This window comes from Phalaenopsis equestris, unplaced genomic scaffold (assembly GCF_001263595.1).
Source record: "Phalaenopsis equestris unplaced genomic scaffold, ASM126359v1 Scaffold000235, whole genome shotgun sequence".
Lineage (NCBI taxonomy): Eukaryota > Viridiplantae > Streptophyta > Magnoliopsida > Asparagales > Orchidaceae > Phalaenopsis > Phalaenopsis equestris.
Window position 1 is genome coordinate 26676 of NW_018164677.1, and position 15816 is coordinate 42491.

Sequence of the window (15816 nt, forward strand, 5' to 3'; positions counted from 1 at the left end):
TGCCCAAAATCAACCAAGCTACAAAAGATAAAAATTGCTAGGTTCGGAAACCTACAGGAGACGGAGGCATCCATACCGACTGACAAGAAGAAAACGATCAAACCAAAGTCTAACTCCAACGCTCTAACCACACCAACATAACCAGAACCACCCTAGAAGCTCCTTCAAATGATATCGAAGGTCAATAATCGAATAAGCTGACAGTCCATACCAAACAAGAACCAACCGGCCACCCTGAACAAGAGCCGACCGAAGTTGTTTTAACCGACCTATCTGGTGGCTACCGAGCGATAGTTTCAGACAAACAAAAAGACTAGAATATCATGTACAACCCCTCTAAAGCAGAGGTAAAACATGTAATTTTACATATTGTCCTCTTATCTCCTATAAATAAGACTCCATTGTGTATTACGAGCTTTTTTTCCTTCTTTTAGTGGTCACCCCCTCTTTGTAACCCAAATCTTCAATAATATAAAATGGGTCATAAAAGCCTGTGAATACCCCAGTTTGTCTCAAAGGGCGAAGTCGCTATGCAATTGTCTCCTTTTTCTCTATTTTCCTTCTCCCTTAGTTACTACGTTTTATTCTTTGAGTGTGTCTTCCCAAGATAAACACAGATTCAACATAATTAAATACAATCTCCCGTTTATTCCAAAAAGAAAAAACCAAGTTCTAATTACAGGCTTAAATTTACATGTTCAACAAACAGTACAAAGTGTAATAAACTCAGTTAGCAAAGCAGAAAATTAGTAAACTGCTAACTATAAACAAATTTGAGTTGACAAATCTCAGCGTTTACTATAAAACTCAAAAGAGAGAATACAAAGTTGTGAAGCTGAAATTGAATAATTTGGTTTAGAAGTAAGCTTTGCTATGAGAAAAACGTGCAACCTTTAATTCAAACAAATAAATATAAATATATTTTTTAAAGAAAAACAATAATTTATGCCTCCCTTGATGCGCCATGGTGACCTTCATGAACAAATAAGCTTAGAACCTCAATCACTATGGGTACGAATGCGAACAATTTTGTTGATAAATTGCCTTTCTCGGCGATAGCTGTTTTCAGGTTTCAGCCAAAAAAAGAAGCAACAGTTATTTAGATCAAAAGATAGAAATCTGTAGCTCGTATTCATCGCTAAAGTTCCAAACGCAGTTAAATATAACTTGAATACAATAGATAAAGACGCTCGGGCTCATTTGGCGGGTTGTAGAAAGGAAATATATTTTTAAATTATTATTTATTTCGTTTTCACTCGGTTTGACTCCGAAATATGAAATAATCACTTTCGAAGCATGATTAAAGTGTTTGTTTATTTCAAAAATTATATTAACCTTTGAAAGAATTTACATACATTACCACTCAATTCTTATGTATTTCCACATCTACCATCTAAAATTCAATTTTTTATATATGACACCCTATCTAGGGATGAAAAGGTGTATTTCACGATTTAAAAGTTAAAATAGAGGCCCTTCTGATGTGATAAAAAAATTTGGGTGTTATAAATGTGAATAGCAAAGTTTAGAAGTTAGTAAATACATAGGAATTGTGTGGTATGTATGTAAATGCCCCTTAATTAAATCTAACCAAATGATAGAACCTAAAAATTCAATCCTTCTTATTATATATTTTCAAGCTTCCTAAGGAACCAACTGGGCCCTTATGGATCAAAATTTTGATAGAGTAATTACAGCAAAATAACACATAGAAGAAAGCAACACATACATGACAATGGCAGAGATGCAGAAGCACAAGACGCCAATAGAAAGATGAATCAGAAAAGAATGCCAGAAGTTTTCCCTGTCTAAAACCATTCTCTCAGAGATGAGTGTTACTGCACCAGAAAGAAGCAATACTATCCAGCCTGATGGCAAGCTTTGAAGAAAGGAAAATGAAGATCCCTGCATAAATAAAAATAATAAAAAACAAATAAGAAACATAATGATAAAGTGTAAATAAAACAAGAATATGAGAATACATGATTACATACCTTGAAGAAACGACTTATAAATACTGCAGAGTATGTAATTCTCAAAATCATATCTTCAATCGGTCAAGGAATCACGTTAAAAGGAGCATTTTCATCTCATGACATCAGAAGGAAGTAATAAATTCATTCATTCGAACATTCTAATGGAATATTTATCAGTTGTTGCACAAATTTATACTCATAATTAATACAGATATTATTATTATTATTATTATTCCAAAGCACTGTATAAAAAGCAAATAAAAAGCTACAATGAATATACCAAATAAGACTTTGGAGTCTGTTTGGAATAATTTTTCGCTCCTTTCCTTCTAGATCATTGCCATGTATTTGTTTAACTATTGCTTTCTTGGACATTTTTATAGTGGAAAGCATACTTTAAGAATCAAATCTACAAAAGTGAGGTAGTTCTACGAAAACTACTGTCTGACTTTAAGAAAAAAATACCGCACAACAACTTCACAATCACCTTTATAGAAGGCTACAACAACCCCAAATGAACCCATTTATGTAAATGCATGAAAAAGACCTGATTCCACATTGACCAATAATACTCCCCGCCTATCAACGGTTCTACAGAGCACAAAAAAATAATTTCAAGTATCACGGCGCAAGCATCTATCACCAATATTTTACAACATTACCACATTGTCCATCTTAGACTACATTTTTAACAAAAAATAAAATAAATGATAAAAAAAAATTACAGATTTTTTGTCTGTGAACAATTCAATGACTATAGTCTAATATTACTTCAAATTTTAAATAATAGGCAGGTGGTTAGAAAGGCGTTGTAGCGCAAGTCAAATTTACACAAGTATTTATAACTATTTTTTAAAGATAATCACCGTATCATATACCTCTCTTCTGGAGGGATCATAGAAAGGATACTTATTGAATTGGCGACAATTAGACCAAAAGCTCCAGCAGACCGCACCAAAATAATATTAAGTATAATATATATTCAAGAAAAAAGAAACAATGAAAGATTTGATTGTATTAATTGACTTTCATTGGCAACAGCATGCAAAAATGCTTCAGATGTACCTGCATCACAATATTAAAATATTAAATTCAATATTAAATCTATGAAAGTGAATAAGTCAATAAATAAGTAGCAGGAAATTTCAAGATAAGGCTGTGCAGCAGTAAAGCAATGTTTTCGGAAGAATTTAAAAGATGTTACAAGAAGTCTCCACTTCACAGCTAAATAAGTAGCAAGGCAGCACATAACCAATAGTGGCAAAGAACTCTGAAAATTTATTAAATGAAAAAAATAACAAAAGCATTAATAGATATTAAACATTGGCAAAAAACTTTTAGTTACCCTTCCAACTTGTCTTGAATTTGAATCATCATTTTTGTCAGCAAGAAAACTAAAAAGAAATGCATATCAAAAAAGTGCCAATATATATATATATATAGCGATTGAAGACTATGGTAATTCTATGTTAGCCACATCCTAAAGTAACAAAAATACATCCTGCTAATTTCCTCCCTCTCCACAAACGAAAATTAATTTTTGACCGAAAATTAGAATCCAATGACGTGTTTTGATAAATTCCCTCACTTTATCCAACAGATAATTGGAAATATAAATGCCACTATACGAAAAAAAAAGGTCAAGACGAGCAGAGACTTGTAACTGAATCATTATTTATATTATGTTTTGATCATGAATTTTCTTATGACAGCACGAAAGCAGGATCAGGAATTGTAAGATTCTGCTAAAACAACAAAAATACCATCTGATTCCCATGTATTTACATATCTAACACTGAAACTTAACATTTTACAATTATAACACCCAAATTTCGAATTACATCAAAATACATCAATTTTGACTTTTAGAAAGTGAAATACACCTTTTTTATGCATAGGTAAGGTGGCATGTATGTAAAAATTGATGTTTGGGTGTTAGATATGTAAATAACTACAAATTGAGTGGTATGTATGTAAATCTTCCCAAAAAAATAAGAAAGAACAAATGTCAGCTAATAAATTTTCTTTCTCCAGCATTTGCTTCTCCAAAATGGAGTAAGAACAAGCCTTATGATATGCCCTAGAAATCATTCGTAATATCAATAGAAAGAGCAAAACAATCACTCAACCTACAGTACAAATTAATAATGGTGTACGTTCAAAGGTTCAAAAAAAAAAGGTAATTTCTAGATTATGCCTTCAGAATAGTGCCTATAAAAGCAACACGGGAATTAAAGTAGGAACAAATGAACCAGACCACTGCAATCCCTTTAAAAGTTAGAAATGTTTATTCACACGTCACTAAATTTTACCTTATTAAATAGCGAAACTATGTGATTTTCGTGTGACAATCAAATCATGGAATTTGACAATAATGAAAAAATAATTTGATTGAGATTTTTTTTTTTTTTTTTTTTTTTTTATTAGAAGTTGAGTTATAAAATTTGGTTTAAATATAAAATTTTTGAAAACTATAAATACAAAATGACACAGAGAATCTTAGAGAATAATTTGCAACGCTATAAGTTCTGTTTTTAATTTTTTCTATAATACATTAGATACTAAAAAAGTGAAAAATATATGTATAAATCAGTCAAACAAAGAGAAAAGAAAAGTAAAAATTTAATTCAAATAAAGCGTATTAAATATGAAAATCAAAAAGTATTTTTTCAGAGGAAGATATTCAACATAGGTGGATGACACATATTGATAAATTTTTCAATGAAATTTTCTAGAAATAAGATCAACCTCAGTGATCTTAATACCGTTAATAAAATAAAACTTTATATTTTTATCATCGCATTAGTAAAAAAAAAGTTGATGAGGCTTTAAAGAAACCAATGATAGAAAATCAGTAGAATCTATTGATATCCCAATTGAAGCGTGAAAATATTTAAGAAATTTGGGAGTTTTTTGGCTACTAAACTCTTTAATATTATTTTAAAAACTAAAAAGATGTCTGAGCGGAGGAAGAGCATTTTGGCCCCCTTTTTTAAGAATAAAGAGGATGCAAAAGAGTGCATATTAGAAATGAATTAAGTTAATGTGTCATACATTAAAAATATAGGAGAGAGCAATTGAACATAGGTTAAGATATGATACAAACATTTCTCATAACCAATTTTGATTTATGTCGAGCAAGTCTACCCTAGACGCTATATATTTATTGAGAGATTTTATAAAGAAGCACGAAGAGAGTAAGGAGGATCTACATATGAGTTTTATTGATTTAGAAAAAACTTACGATAAGGTTCCAAGAGAATTCCTTTAGAGCGTTCTAGAAAAAAATAGGTGTTGATATGACTTATATTGAATTCATTAAAAATATGTATGCTAGACTTGTTACTTGTGTTCAAACAGAAAGAGAATTGACCGAGTATTTTCCTATGTCAGTTGTACTACAAGGATCAGCTTCATGCCAATATCTTTTCATTTTAATTACGGATAATGCTACAAGACATTTAGAGCAGGATGTACATTGGTGTATGATTTTTGCTAATGATGTCATTCTTGTGGATAAGAAAAAAAGTTCAAGAAAAACTTGAATTATGGAGGTCTACCATTGAAATCTAAAGGTGAAATCTAAAGGCCTTCAATTGAGTAGGTCTAAAATTGAATACATAGAATGTAATTTTAGTAGTGACAGATCTAGTGCCTGAATTGTAACTATGAGGGATTAAATCATTAAAAGACGTGAACGTTTTTGATATCTCAGGTCCATTGTTCAAAGTGATTTTGATATAGATGAATATGTTATTAGAAGAATTCAAGTGAGTTGGTTGAAGTGGAGGAAAGCATTGGGCCTATTGTTTAACAGAAAAAGTACCGCTTAGACTTAAGGGGAAATTTTATAAGATGGTGGTGAGACCTGCAATGTTTTATGATGCAGAATGTTGGCTTTTACAAGAGTAAGCATAAAACTATGTTGAGTGTTTTTGAGATGAGAATGTTTAGGTAGATGAGTGGCTTGACACTTAGGGACAAAATGTGAAATGAACGTATTCGTGAAAGGGTTGTTGTAGCTCCAATGGCGGACAAGATTAGATAGTCGTCGTAGAAGGTTTGGTCACATTAAACATCGATTATCTGATGATCCAGTTAGGAGACTAGATGTTTTAAATTTAACTTAAGAAAGACAGAGATAAACCTAAAAAAATTTAGGCATATTGTATAATAAATGATCTTAATTTATTAGAATTAAAGGAAAATATGACACTTAAATAGGGCACAATGGAGAAAATGATTCATGTAGTCGACCCCACTTATTGGGGTAATGAATACCATTATTGTTGTTGGTAATCTAAAATGAGGAACATTTTAGATATCTCGGGTTTATTATTCAAAGTGATGGTGACATTAGTAGAATTCAAGTTGGATGGTTGAAGTGGAGGAATGCATCGGGCCTATTGTGTGATAAACATGTACCGCTCAGACTCAAAGGAAAATTTAATTAGATAGTGGTGAGACCTGCAATACTTTATGGCGTGGAATGTTAGACTATAAAAGAGAAGCATAAAACTAAGTTAAGTGTTGTTAAGATGAGAATATACTTACGTGGATGTTCGAAACAAAATGTGAAACGAATATATTCGTGAAAGGTTTCTAGCTCCAGTGGAAAAATAGATTCAAGAGAGTCGTCTTAGATGGTTTGGTAACATTAAATGTCGACCATCCGATGACCCGATTAGAAGAAGAGATGTTTTAGATTGAACTTATGTTAAGAAAGGTAGACGTAGACCTCAAAAAAAACTTGGGCATGTTGTATAAGAATTGATTTTAATTCATTAGAATTAAATGAAAATATGACACTTAATATGACATAATGGAAAAAAGGAATTCACTTAGCCGACCCCACTTATTGAGATAAAGGCTTGTTGTTGTTGGTAATTTAAAATTTCAATGCAAGGAGACCTCAAAATTATGACTTCAATATAGTGCCACCTTAAGCAACATTGGAATTACAATAAATCATACATGTCATAGATCTAGAATACAGTAAACTTAAACCAAGAAAAATCGATAAGAATTCAAAGAGAACATAAGGGAAATTGGATGCTTAAAATTATTAAAATCAAAATACATGCATCAAACAAAATAAAGTTAAAAAGGTTTTAGGCTGTCTAGAATTCTAAACGGGCTAGAGAACAGAGAGTACTAACCATTTGTGGCTAAAGTAATGATATAAAAGCAATAGTAGCTCAGCAAAGTTGAAGCTTGTCCATCACTCCATTTCTTTCCATAAAGTAGTCTCATGAGACAATATGAGTAACTTGGGCCAAAAGCAATGGCTACAAGACCTACAATGATTTAATAATACAACAAAATAGATGGCAAAGAAATTAGATGAGATTAAAAAAAGGGACATTTACATACATACCACCCAATTCCTATGTATTTATATATCCAACACCTAAACTTACTTTTTACATTAGATCACCCAATTTTTTCATATCACATCAAAAATACCACTATTTTAACTTTAAAAAAGTGAAATGTACTTTTTCATGCATATAGATAAGGATGTCAGCCAATTTGGCCTAGTGGTTGAAAGCTTTGTCTTTCAATCAAAAGATTTCGGGTTCAAGGCCTTATATATGCAGTATGCATGTGAAAAAAAAAATGCATGTGGAAGGATGCATAAATGTAAAATTTGAAGTTGAGGTATTAGATCTGTAAATACATAATAATTGAGTCGTATGTTTGTAAGCCTTCCTTTACAAAGTAAAAAATCATTAAGCTAACTATTAATGAGATAATCAACAATACATAAACCAAAATTTGTGCTAATTTTTCCATATGTTGAGCTCATAAATGGTGTTTAGATAAGTTTAGGCGTGTTTAGTTTTCTCTGTTTGAATTACTAAAACAGAATGAACACAAACAAGCCATAACAAGCAGAGCTGATGCTATCCGACCGATTCAACTAGTTTTATTAACAGCAATAATGCCCAAAAGTATTAAGACCATAAGACCTTCAACAATCTGTTCTCATCCTTTCCACCCCTAGAGGTTTGCATAGATGGACATTCAAAAATCCAACAGAGCACAAGAAATATTACTAAATCATATAGTTTTCGTAGCACACTTAAATCTAAACAAATAACATTTCAAATAAAGATGTTGACAAAAGGGGCAAGTAATTCTAAAAGCATACCAATCAATGATACAAGCTTCAATGCATCTGTTAATGAATTTGCTAACACAGTGATCTTTTGGGGGGAGTCTCCTGTTCAAGAAGAAACATGAAAAGTTGGTTCCTGCATAATAAGAATGACTTGAAGATTATGACAGTTATTGTCACATCTAGCATCAGAAATAAATTTTGAAATACAGAGAGTAAAGAGTCTATATACAACTAAAGACCATCCAACATTAATTAAGTACAAACAAGAAAAAACACAAACCACATAATAAATATTAAAGAAGCTTAAAAATCAATTTTGAAAATCATTTTTAGGCCTTATTTGGTAATGATTTTAGCTGCTGATTCTGCCTTTTAGGATGACAGAATTAGTTTTGGTTGTTTGGTCTAGCAGGATTAGCTGTTGTAGTTCACAACTCAGTTTTAGGTCAGTAGGTTTCTGGAGAAGCCTTTTTTCAAATTTCAGCATTTTCCACCATTTTAGTGATGAAAATACACGACCCAACCCCCTAAATAGTGTTAGTTAAACAATATATGGAAAAATAAATAAATTATTTGATTTATTTAAAACTAATAAAGCTAATTAATAAGATATTAACTAGTAATGTAATTCATCATTATCATCTTCTTTATAACAACCATTAGGGTTTTCAATATGAATAATCAACTTTCATTTGTTTGCATTAAATCTACACCTCGTAAAGCATTCAGAACAACTTCGATGAATGCAATCTCAGGTATATGTTTTTTTTAATATCCAATATTAATTTTCTCAGCTCATCTAATATACATAATTTTCACCTTTTAGTTGCAAAGTTATAAATCACCTTAGTTTATATTCAACCAATTATCTTCAAAAAATGCCACCCAACTTTTTTTATAAAGTAATTATTTCTATACTTACCTTTTCTAATTTTTCCACATCTATCCTGACATTTTCATTTCTATCAATCTCAATTTAAATATTGATGAATTTTTCATAGCCCGACATTGGAATATATACATCGCCGACTTACAATTTTATAGAATTTACCGTTCAAGTCTCAATGACGTCCTCTTATCATGCAAGACACCCAAGATACTTAAGTTGAATCAGTTTCTATAGAAGGTATATCACTAAATCTCTACTTATTTGTATAACAAATCTAAGATAATTAAGCCAATTGCACTTCAGCATTTAATCGTCTAACAATATTAAAAAATAATTGATAACAGAATGCTCATTCAAATTATATATCACACTCGTCTTTGTTCTAGAAATTCTAAGACGTGTTTCTAAACATTTCTTTTACTGTTCTAATTTCTAAAATTTCAATGAATGACATCAATTAGGACTACATTGAAAAAAGGCATAAAGCATACATTAAGACAACTAACTTGGGATATCCATTGTAATAATCTCCATAACTACTAAGAAAATATATGAAGTTAATGTTAATATTTATATAAATATGGGCTCTCAAAGAGAATAACATAGATGGCAGAATGGCAATAGAAGAATCGAGAGAAGTCTACGTTGAAAAGCAAAGAGTGGGTCTCTACAGAAACTCTAAAGAAGACAATATGAACAAAAAAGCAAGATTTCACCTACCTAATCGATTGTATCATAGTGGGTTTATTTTGATTTTCAGGGGTCTAGCTTCTCATTGATATGAGCCCCAATGATTAATGTATGGAACTCAAAGAATACTTTCAATTAAGAGTGATTGTTCATGTCCTTTTGAGATTCATTGTGCGTGTGTCCTAGTGAAAGTGACTAGTAACATAAGCAATAATGAAATAAATAAAAATTGTAACTATATTCCTGGACGTAAGCAAGTAAAGCAACATAAACATGCTGAATAAATAATTTTATTATTGCATAAATGAGTAAATAATTTACAGCAAATAAGGTTATATCGAATTATAGGTTAACAACAAGAACATGTAAATCCTAGGGCTAATATTTACAAGGAAATGAACACAAAGGCGAACATGTTGGAAGAGAGGACAATCAGATGGCCGACCTCTTGTGAACCATTGAGTAAAGAAATTTCCAGTAACCCATGTGGGTTAGAAGGGCATATCACCTAGGGTTAGAAATTAACCAATGTAAAAAAAAATCTATTAATTGGCTAAGAGATGTCAGTCTTTTCTAGCTTGAAAAGGCAACGACACTAATAAGTACAAAAATGACCTAAAGGAATATCAAACAGGAGCACGTAGAAGATAAAAAAGGGTAAGAAAATGTGCTCGGGGTATTATCTCTTGTAGGGTTATGACTGCAAGGCTCAATAAACAAGAGTAATGCACTGAGAAGACGACATATGACATCTAGAAATTACTGTGAGCTAGGTTGACTGCTACAGAGCAGAATTCTTCTATGTGGCCTCCTTGAATCATACAGGGAAGACCAAACCAAGAAAGGAATGGTGAACTTGCCAACCCAAAATCAATCGTGTTGGTAAACCATAGAGGAAAGCCAGGCCTGTGCTGATGTCACATTTTTTATTGTCAGTAAAACATGAGGATAGGAATATCATGTTGTTAGATAAAAGAAGATAAAGATGTCAAAATTTAGCCACCAAAAGGCAAATTTTGGTGGGATCTACACACCTTGCTTGGGGATAGCAAAAAGATACATTGAGATGTCAAACTTTAGTCTACTTGAAGTTGGCCATAAAAATGCGGTGCCTAAAGGATGTCTCCATGAGAGTGCTTGTTGAGTTTTTGGCAGTTATGGTCAACAAGAGAATAGGCAAGGGATCAACCAATGGATAGGCTAAAGTTATCCACCATGTCGACTGAGAGACATCAACAAGACAACACTAACACTTCCAGCAAAGATGTCAGGAAACTCATATGCAAGACAAACGCATAGGATATGTCGACCAATGTACAACCAGTCATCAATCGAGGTCACAAGAAGGCATTGGACAAGATAATGGAGGGATTGCCTAAGGGCTGAGTTAAAAAGGAGGTTAATAAATAAGGCCCCAACATGGATGGTCTTTAACGGGGAGCATTCCTCATGTTTAGGGACCAACACTTTACATTTATGTAGAGATTTACATAAGTATATTATTTGAAGCTCCCCAACTATACAACATTCACAAAAGCTTGTGCCCAATAGACTTCAAATATGGTAGCCGCCATTTTGAATGAACAACATTTATTCCCTGCTTATTTATATGTCTGAGCCAACGCTGTCACAAATCAAAATTTACAGTGGAATGAACAACAGCCATATCTCCACAACTGAAAATCATGGAAAGTGTTCTGATTTTTTTTCCTGAGTAACCAACATGGCTCTCTCGAGTGTCATTCTAACCACAACAATTCATAGTTAAATTATACTTCTCCTCATGAAACTGCACAACTGAAATGAAGTTGTGTGAACTCAAGCACATGTCTCACCTTTTGGATCTTCCAAACCATCCCATCAATCATTTTTTAGCTGATGACATCAACACCAACAATATTCAAAGATTAACCATTAGCAAGATAAACAATTCATGATCAATGCCAAGGATTAATAGAGCATTCAACAAAAAAATATCAAAGCAATTTGTACCTCTTAGGTGATTGTATTCAACACATCATAATTCCTACCATTATTCTTCCTTAATGCTCTATAGTTCTTCAAGTGACGAGTCTGCTCACAATTATAGCAATCCACATTCCATTTATTCATGAATTCACTTCAATCATTATTTGATTTTCCCTTGTTATCATTACCCTTGTTGGAACACATCTCAAACTTATGCCTTCAAACATTTAAAGCAGAATTTGGTGTTGAAACTTATCCAAAATGTCTCCTTCAAACCTCCTTTACAAGAATGGTATCACAGACATTATCAAACTTCAATTTTGAATTCCTCATAGAATTGCTTACAACAGTCATCATATCATAAGATCCCAACTATTTGGTAAATTCAATAGAGTTATGGTACATACCTCATCATGAAATAGAATCCCCGTAGAAACTAAATGATTCACAATGATGCTGAACTTATTTGGGTGTTGCCCCACCCTCAACCAACTTGATCAATTAATTTTTCATAAAATATATTTTGTTGCATGTTAAGCGTTGCTCATATCCAGCTAATTCATCAAACCACAATGGTCTTAATCTCTTTCATATTCTTCGACAATGTCAAACGGACCACTCCTAGAACCAATCTATCAAGAATATTTCACTCATCATCTTTCAAGTCTTAGCTTTTGGTTCAAGAGCAATGCATTTTCTTAATATTAAGATAATATTAGATATGCATCCTCCATAGTGCTAAGTTCAAAACATCAAACTTAATGATTCTATGGTGACACCTACTTCAATCATCATCCTCAAGGTCTGTTTGGGGCAGCTGCAGCTTATTGAATAATCTGCTGATAAGCTGATTAAAAATAATCTGCTGATAAGTTAGGTGCGATGACTATTACAAATTTTTATTTTTTTGGAAAAGTCAGACTGCTGACAGAAAGTTCCCACCGCACCTAGATAGATGAGGTGCGGTGTGAAAACGTTGTTTTCAGCGTTTCTGCCAAAACGCAGTTTACCCAAACAGGTCAGGTGCGTTTTCAAAAAGCCACCGCACCAAAAATGCTGTCCCAAACGAACCCTCAATCAAAACTAAATGCATTGATACCAACTGCCTGAGATAGACAAAACTTATACAGACATAGAGCTAAAAATAGAAAAACAAAACGAAGATGAAAAAACAAAAATTTTATATAGGTTCACCCAATTGATGGTCACTTCACATTATCATCACAAGCATATTTCAGTGTGAATTTATTATGGAGAAAAGAAACCATAATTTCTCTTGTATAACACAAAAATCTCTCTCTCTCTCTCTCTCTCTCTCACACACACACACTATGAAAAAAACCACTAGAACAAAAAAATACAGAAAAATTTTCCAAAATGATCTTAATCAAGACCCACCAACTAAATCCTTGTGGCATATTATTCTACGTAGGTAAAAAATTAACAATACCTTCAGGCTAATCTCTTCAATATGTTTTTCCTTCGTTAAACTACGAATATCATAACCCGTGTCTGAAGCCTACAACATACCCTCCATGTCATTGTTTTCAAGGCACCTACACCTAAAGCAAATAACATATCATCCAATTCATCTTAGTTTCAAAGGTTGATATTTCAATACCAATAAACTCTATTCAAGAAAGGTGCCCCTAAATGAAGGGTGTAGCAAAAACAAAAACTGCAAGTGAGTCCACAATCCTTGAGATAACTTGATATGTACCACCACCAAAACTGCCATACCATCCCTTCTATTCCAAATAAAGAGATGAAAGCAGAAGATCTCTCTATGTTCAGGTCTTCTACCTCCAGATTCCATGAAACACTAATTCTCTAGTTCCTCTATCTAGTCTCGTTAGAAAGACCTTCTCTACCCTTAAAGATGCCTCACTAACCTGAGAAGTAGGGCTGTACAAGCCATGTGCGAAAAACCTGGTGGTGGTTTTCTTGCGAAGATTATCTATCATTTATATATAACCTTCCAAGCTTCTCGTAATTTGCTTCTAAGGGTGTGTTTGGGGCGGTAGGGGGCCTGCGGCGCGACACCGTGCCGCTAGTTTACCCAGTTTGGAGCGGCGTTGTCACCGTAGCGTCTAGCGGTTTACCCCTAACGCCGAAAATTCCCCCTTACCTGAGACCCAGCTTCGTCGATTGGCTTTTTACCCCCGAGCCCTCTAACCGTAATCCTATGCGCCACAATCTCCTTTGTCGGGTTCTCCTTCGCCGACAGACTGTCGATTTCTTCTATCAGTGGTCGACGCCTTCTCCTCTGGAAGCCTGCTGCCATATCCTATCGAGGCTCCACGACGTCTCCTCTCGAGGCACGCAGCACGCAGCACGCAGGTAAATCGGATTTTCTTCTTACTCTTGCTGTCTCCTTCCCCAGCAGCAGACGGAGGGCAAAATGTGTAGCCGTTGTTTAGTCCTTTTAACCCATACCTATGGCTGCGGAAGCCCATTGTTTACAGCCATCTTCTTGTTGTGACGTCTGTCGCATTCATTCTACTCTCAAATACTAAACTTCTGTAAGTAGTTTATAATCAGCAAAGTTTTGGTTTTTAAAGTGTTTTTTTTTTTTTTTGTTGGGAATCTGTTTGTTGTCATTGAAGGACAGAATTGCTGGCATGGTAAGGATTTTTTATGCTATGTTTTTTTTTAAGATATGTTATTCTCAGTGCTTCGTTCTAGCAGCCCATCCTTTCTAAGCATCAAAGAAGGCTGCACTATATTTACTTTGAAGTTCACTTTCTCTCTTGCTGATCTCTGAATTCAGTACTCCATTTCCTTCCTTGACAAAATTATTGGTTCTATAGATTGCTTATTACATTGCTTTTTTCAAACAAAATGATATTTCTCTTATAAATATTAATTGATGTTTGTATATTACATACAATATTGACGATTAATACAAACATTTGCTTTTAATTTCTGACCTCAAACCTAATATGATGATAAAACTCATACACAGCCGAAAGTGATTACAAATTGATAGCGTCATTGGAGGACAATTTAGGACAAGACATACATCGCCTTCAGGTTAAAAATAATAGTTTTTTTTTCTTTTTCTCTAGCACTTTTAGTACGGACTGTTAAGTGAATTGTGTATCTGAACTAATATTTTGTTTTGAAATAAATTTCTGCTTTTGAAGTATTAAATATGCTATCACAATTTTGTTTTAAACAACTTTATTAAACAGAGGCTAAATGATTATTTTTCTAAAAGCAGTTATTCCACAGCTGTTTTAACACAACTGCAACAAACAGACAGTCAACTTCCCCGTAGCAGCTTCCTGAGGCAGCACAACTACAGCTGAAAAGCTAAGAAACTGCTGCCGCCCCAAACAGACCCTAAATAACCACGTGATCCTCATATTTGGACTTCTTTAACTTGCATGTTAACCGTTCTCCAATCAAGAAATATTCCACTACAAATGATCTCAAAAATCATAGCATGCTTCATTATTGGGTTGAAGGGAACAAAGATCATAAATCTTCATATATTTACCAGCTTATGTACCATATTTTCATAATATATCATCACATCACAGGAGGAAATCCTGAGCACATATTATACTTCAATAATAATAATAATAATAATAATAATATTATTATTATTAAATAAATAACTCATGTAATAGGATCAAGAGCCCGAAATAATATTTTTGTACTGCATAACTCTCTTTCCTCTCGCAATACTGATCACAGTGAAATGGTCATGTAAAATTAATGTTTTAAAAATAATGTACATTAATAAATCACATAACAAGATTTACAATTGGCAGTTTCATCCATCACAGTGAAATGGTCATGTAAAATTAATGTTTTAAAATAATGTACATTAATAAATCACATAACAAGGTTTACAATTGGCATTTTCATCCATCACAGTGAAATGGTCATGTAAAATTAATGTTTTAAAATAATGTACATTAATTACCAATTTTCAAACATAAGGCTGTATATATAGAGAAATCTTCTCTCCTACGTTACAGTCTTACCAAATATCTAGCCAAATCATTGAAAGGAAAAAATTATGAAATAAACATGAATAGGAAGTGAGTAAAACTAATCAAGGAATTTTCCAAATTATCTTCAATTAACTATCACTCCTCGGATGGTCGGCTTGGGCCTACCATGAAAATGAGTTGATCCTCCTAAATTTCCACACCCCC

At 33.0% G+C, this 15816-nt stretch overlaps 1 protein-coding gene across 1 annotated transcript in view; it reads right to left on the minus strand.

The window, feature by feature from the left end:
• Window positions 1-933: 933 nt before the first annotated feature.
• The window catches only part of LOC110023910 (protein RFT1 homolog), a 38991-nt gene continuing 24108 nt past the window's right edge, over window positions 934-15816 (minus strand). Inside the window, 6 exon segments of the mRNA XM_020723563.1 lie at window positions 934-1059; window positions 1730-1905; window positions 1995-2047; window positions 2886-3041; window positions 7136-7273; window positions 8131-8202. Of these exon segments, the coding sequence (XP_020579222.1) occupies window positions 999-1059; window positions 1730-1905; window positions 1995-2047; window positions 2886-3041; window positions 7136-7273; window positions 8131-8202 (656 nt within the window). The 3' untranslated portion in view covers window positions 934-998.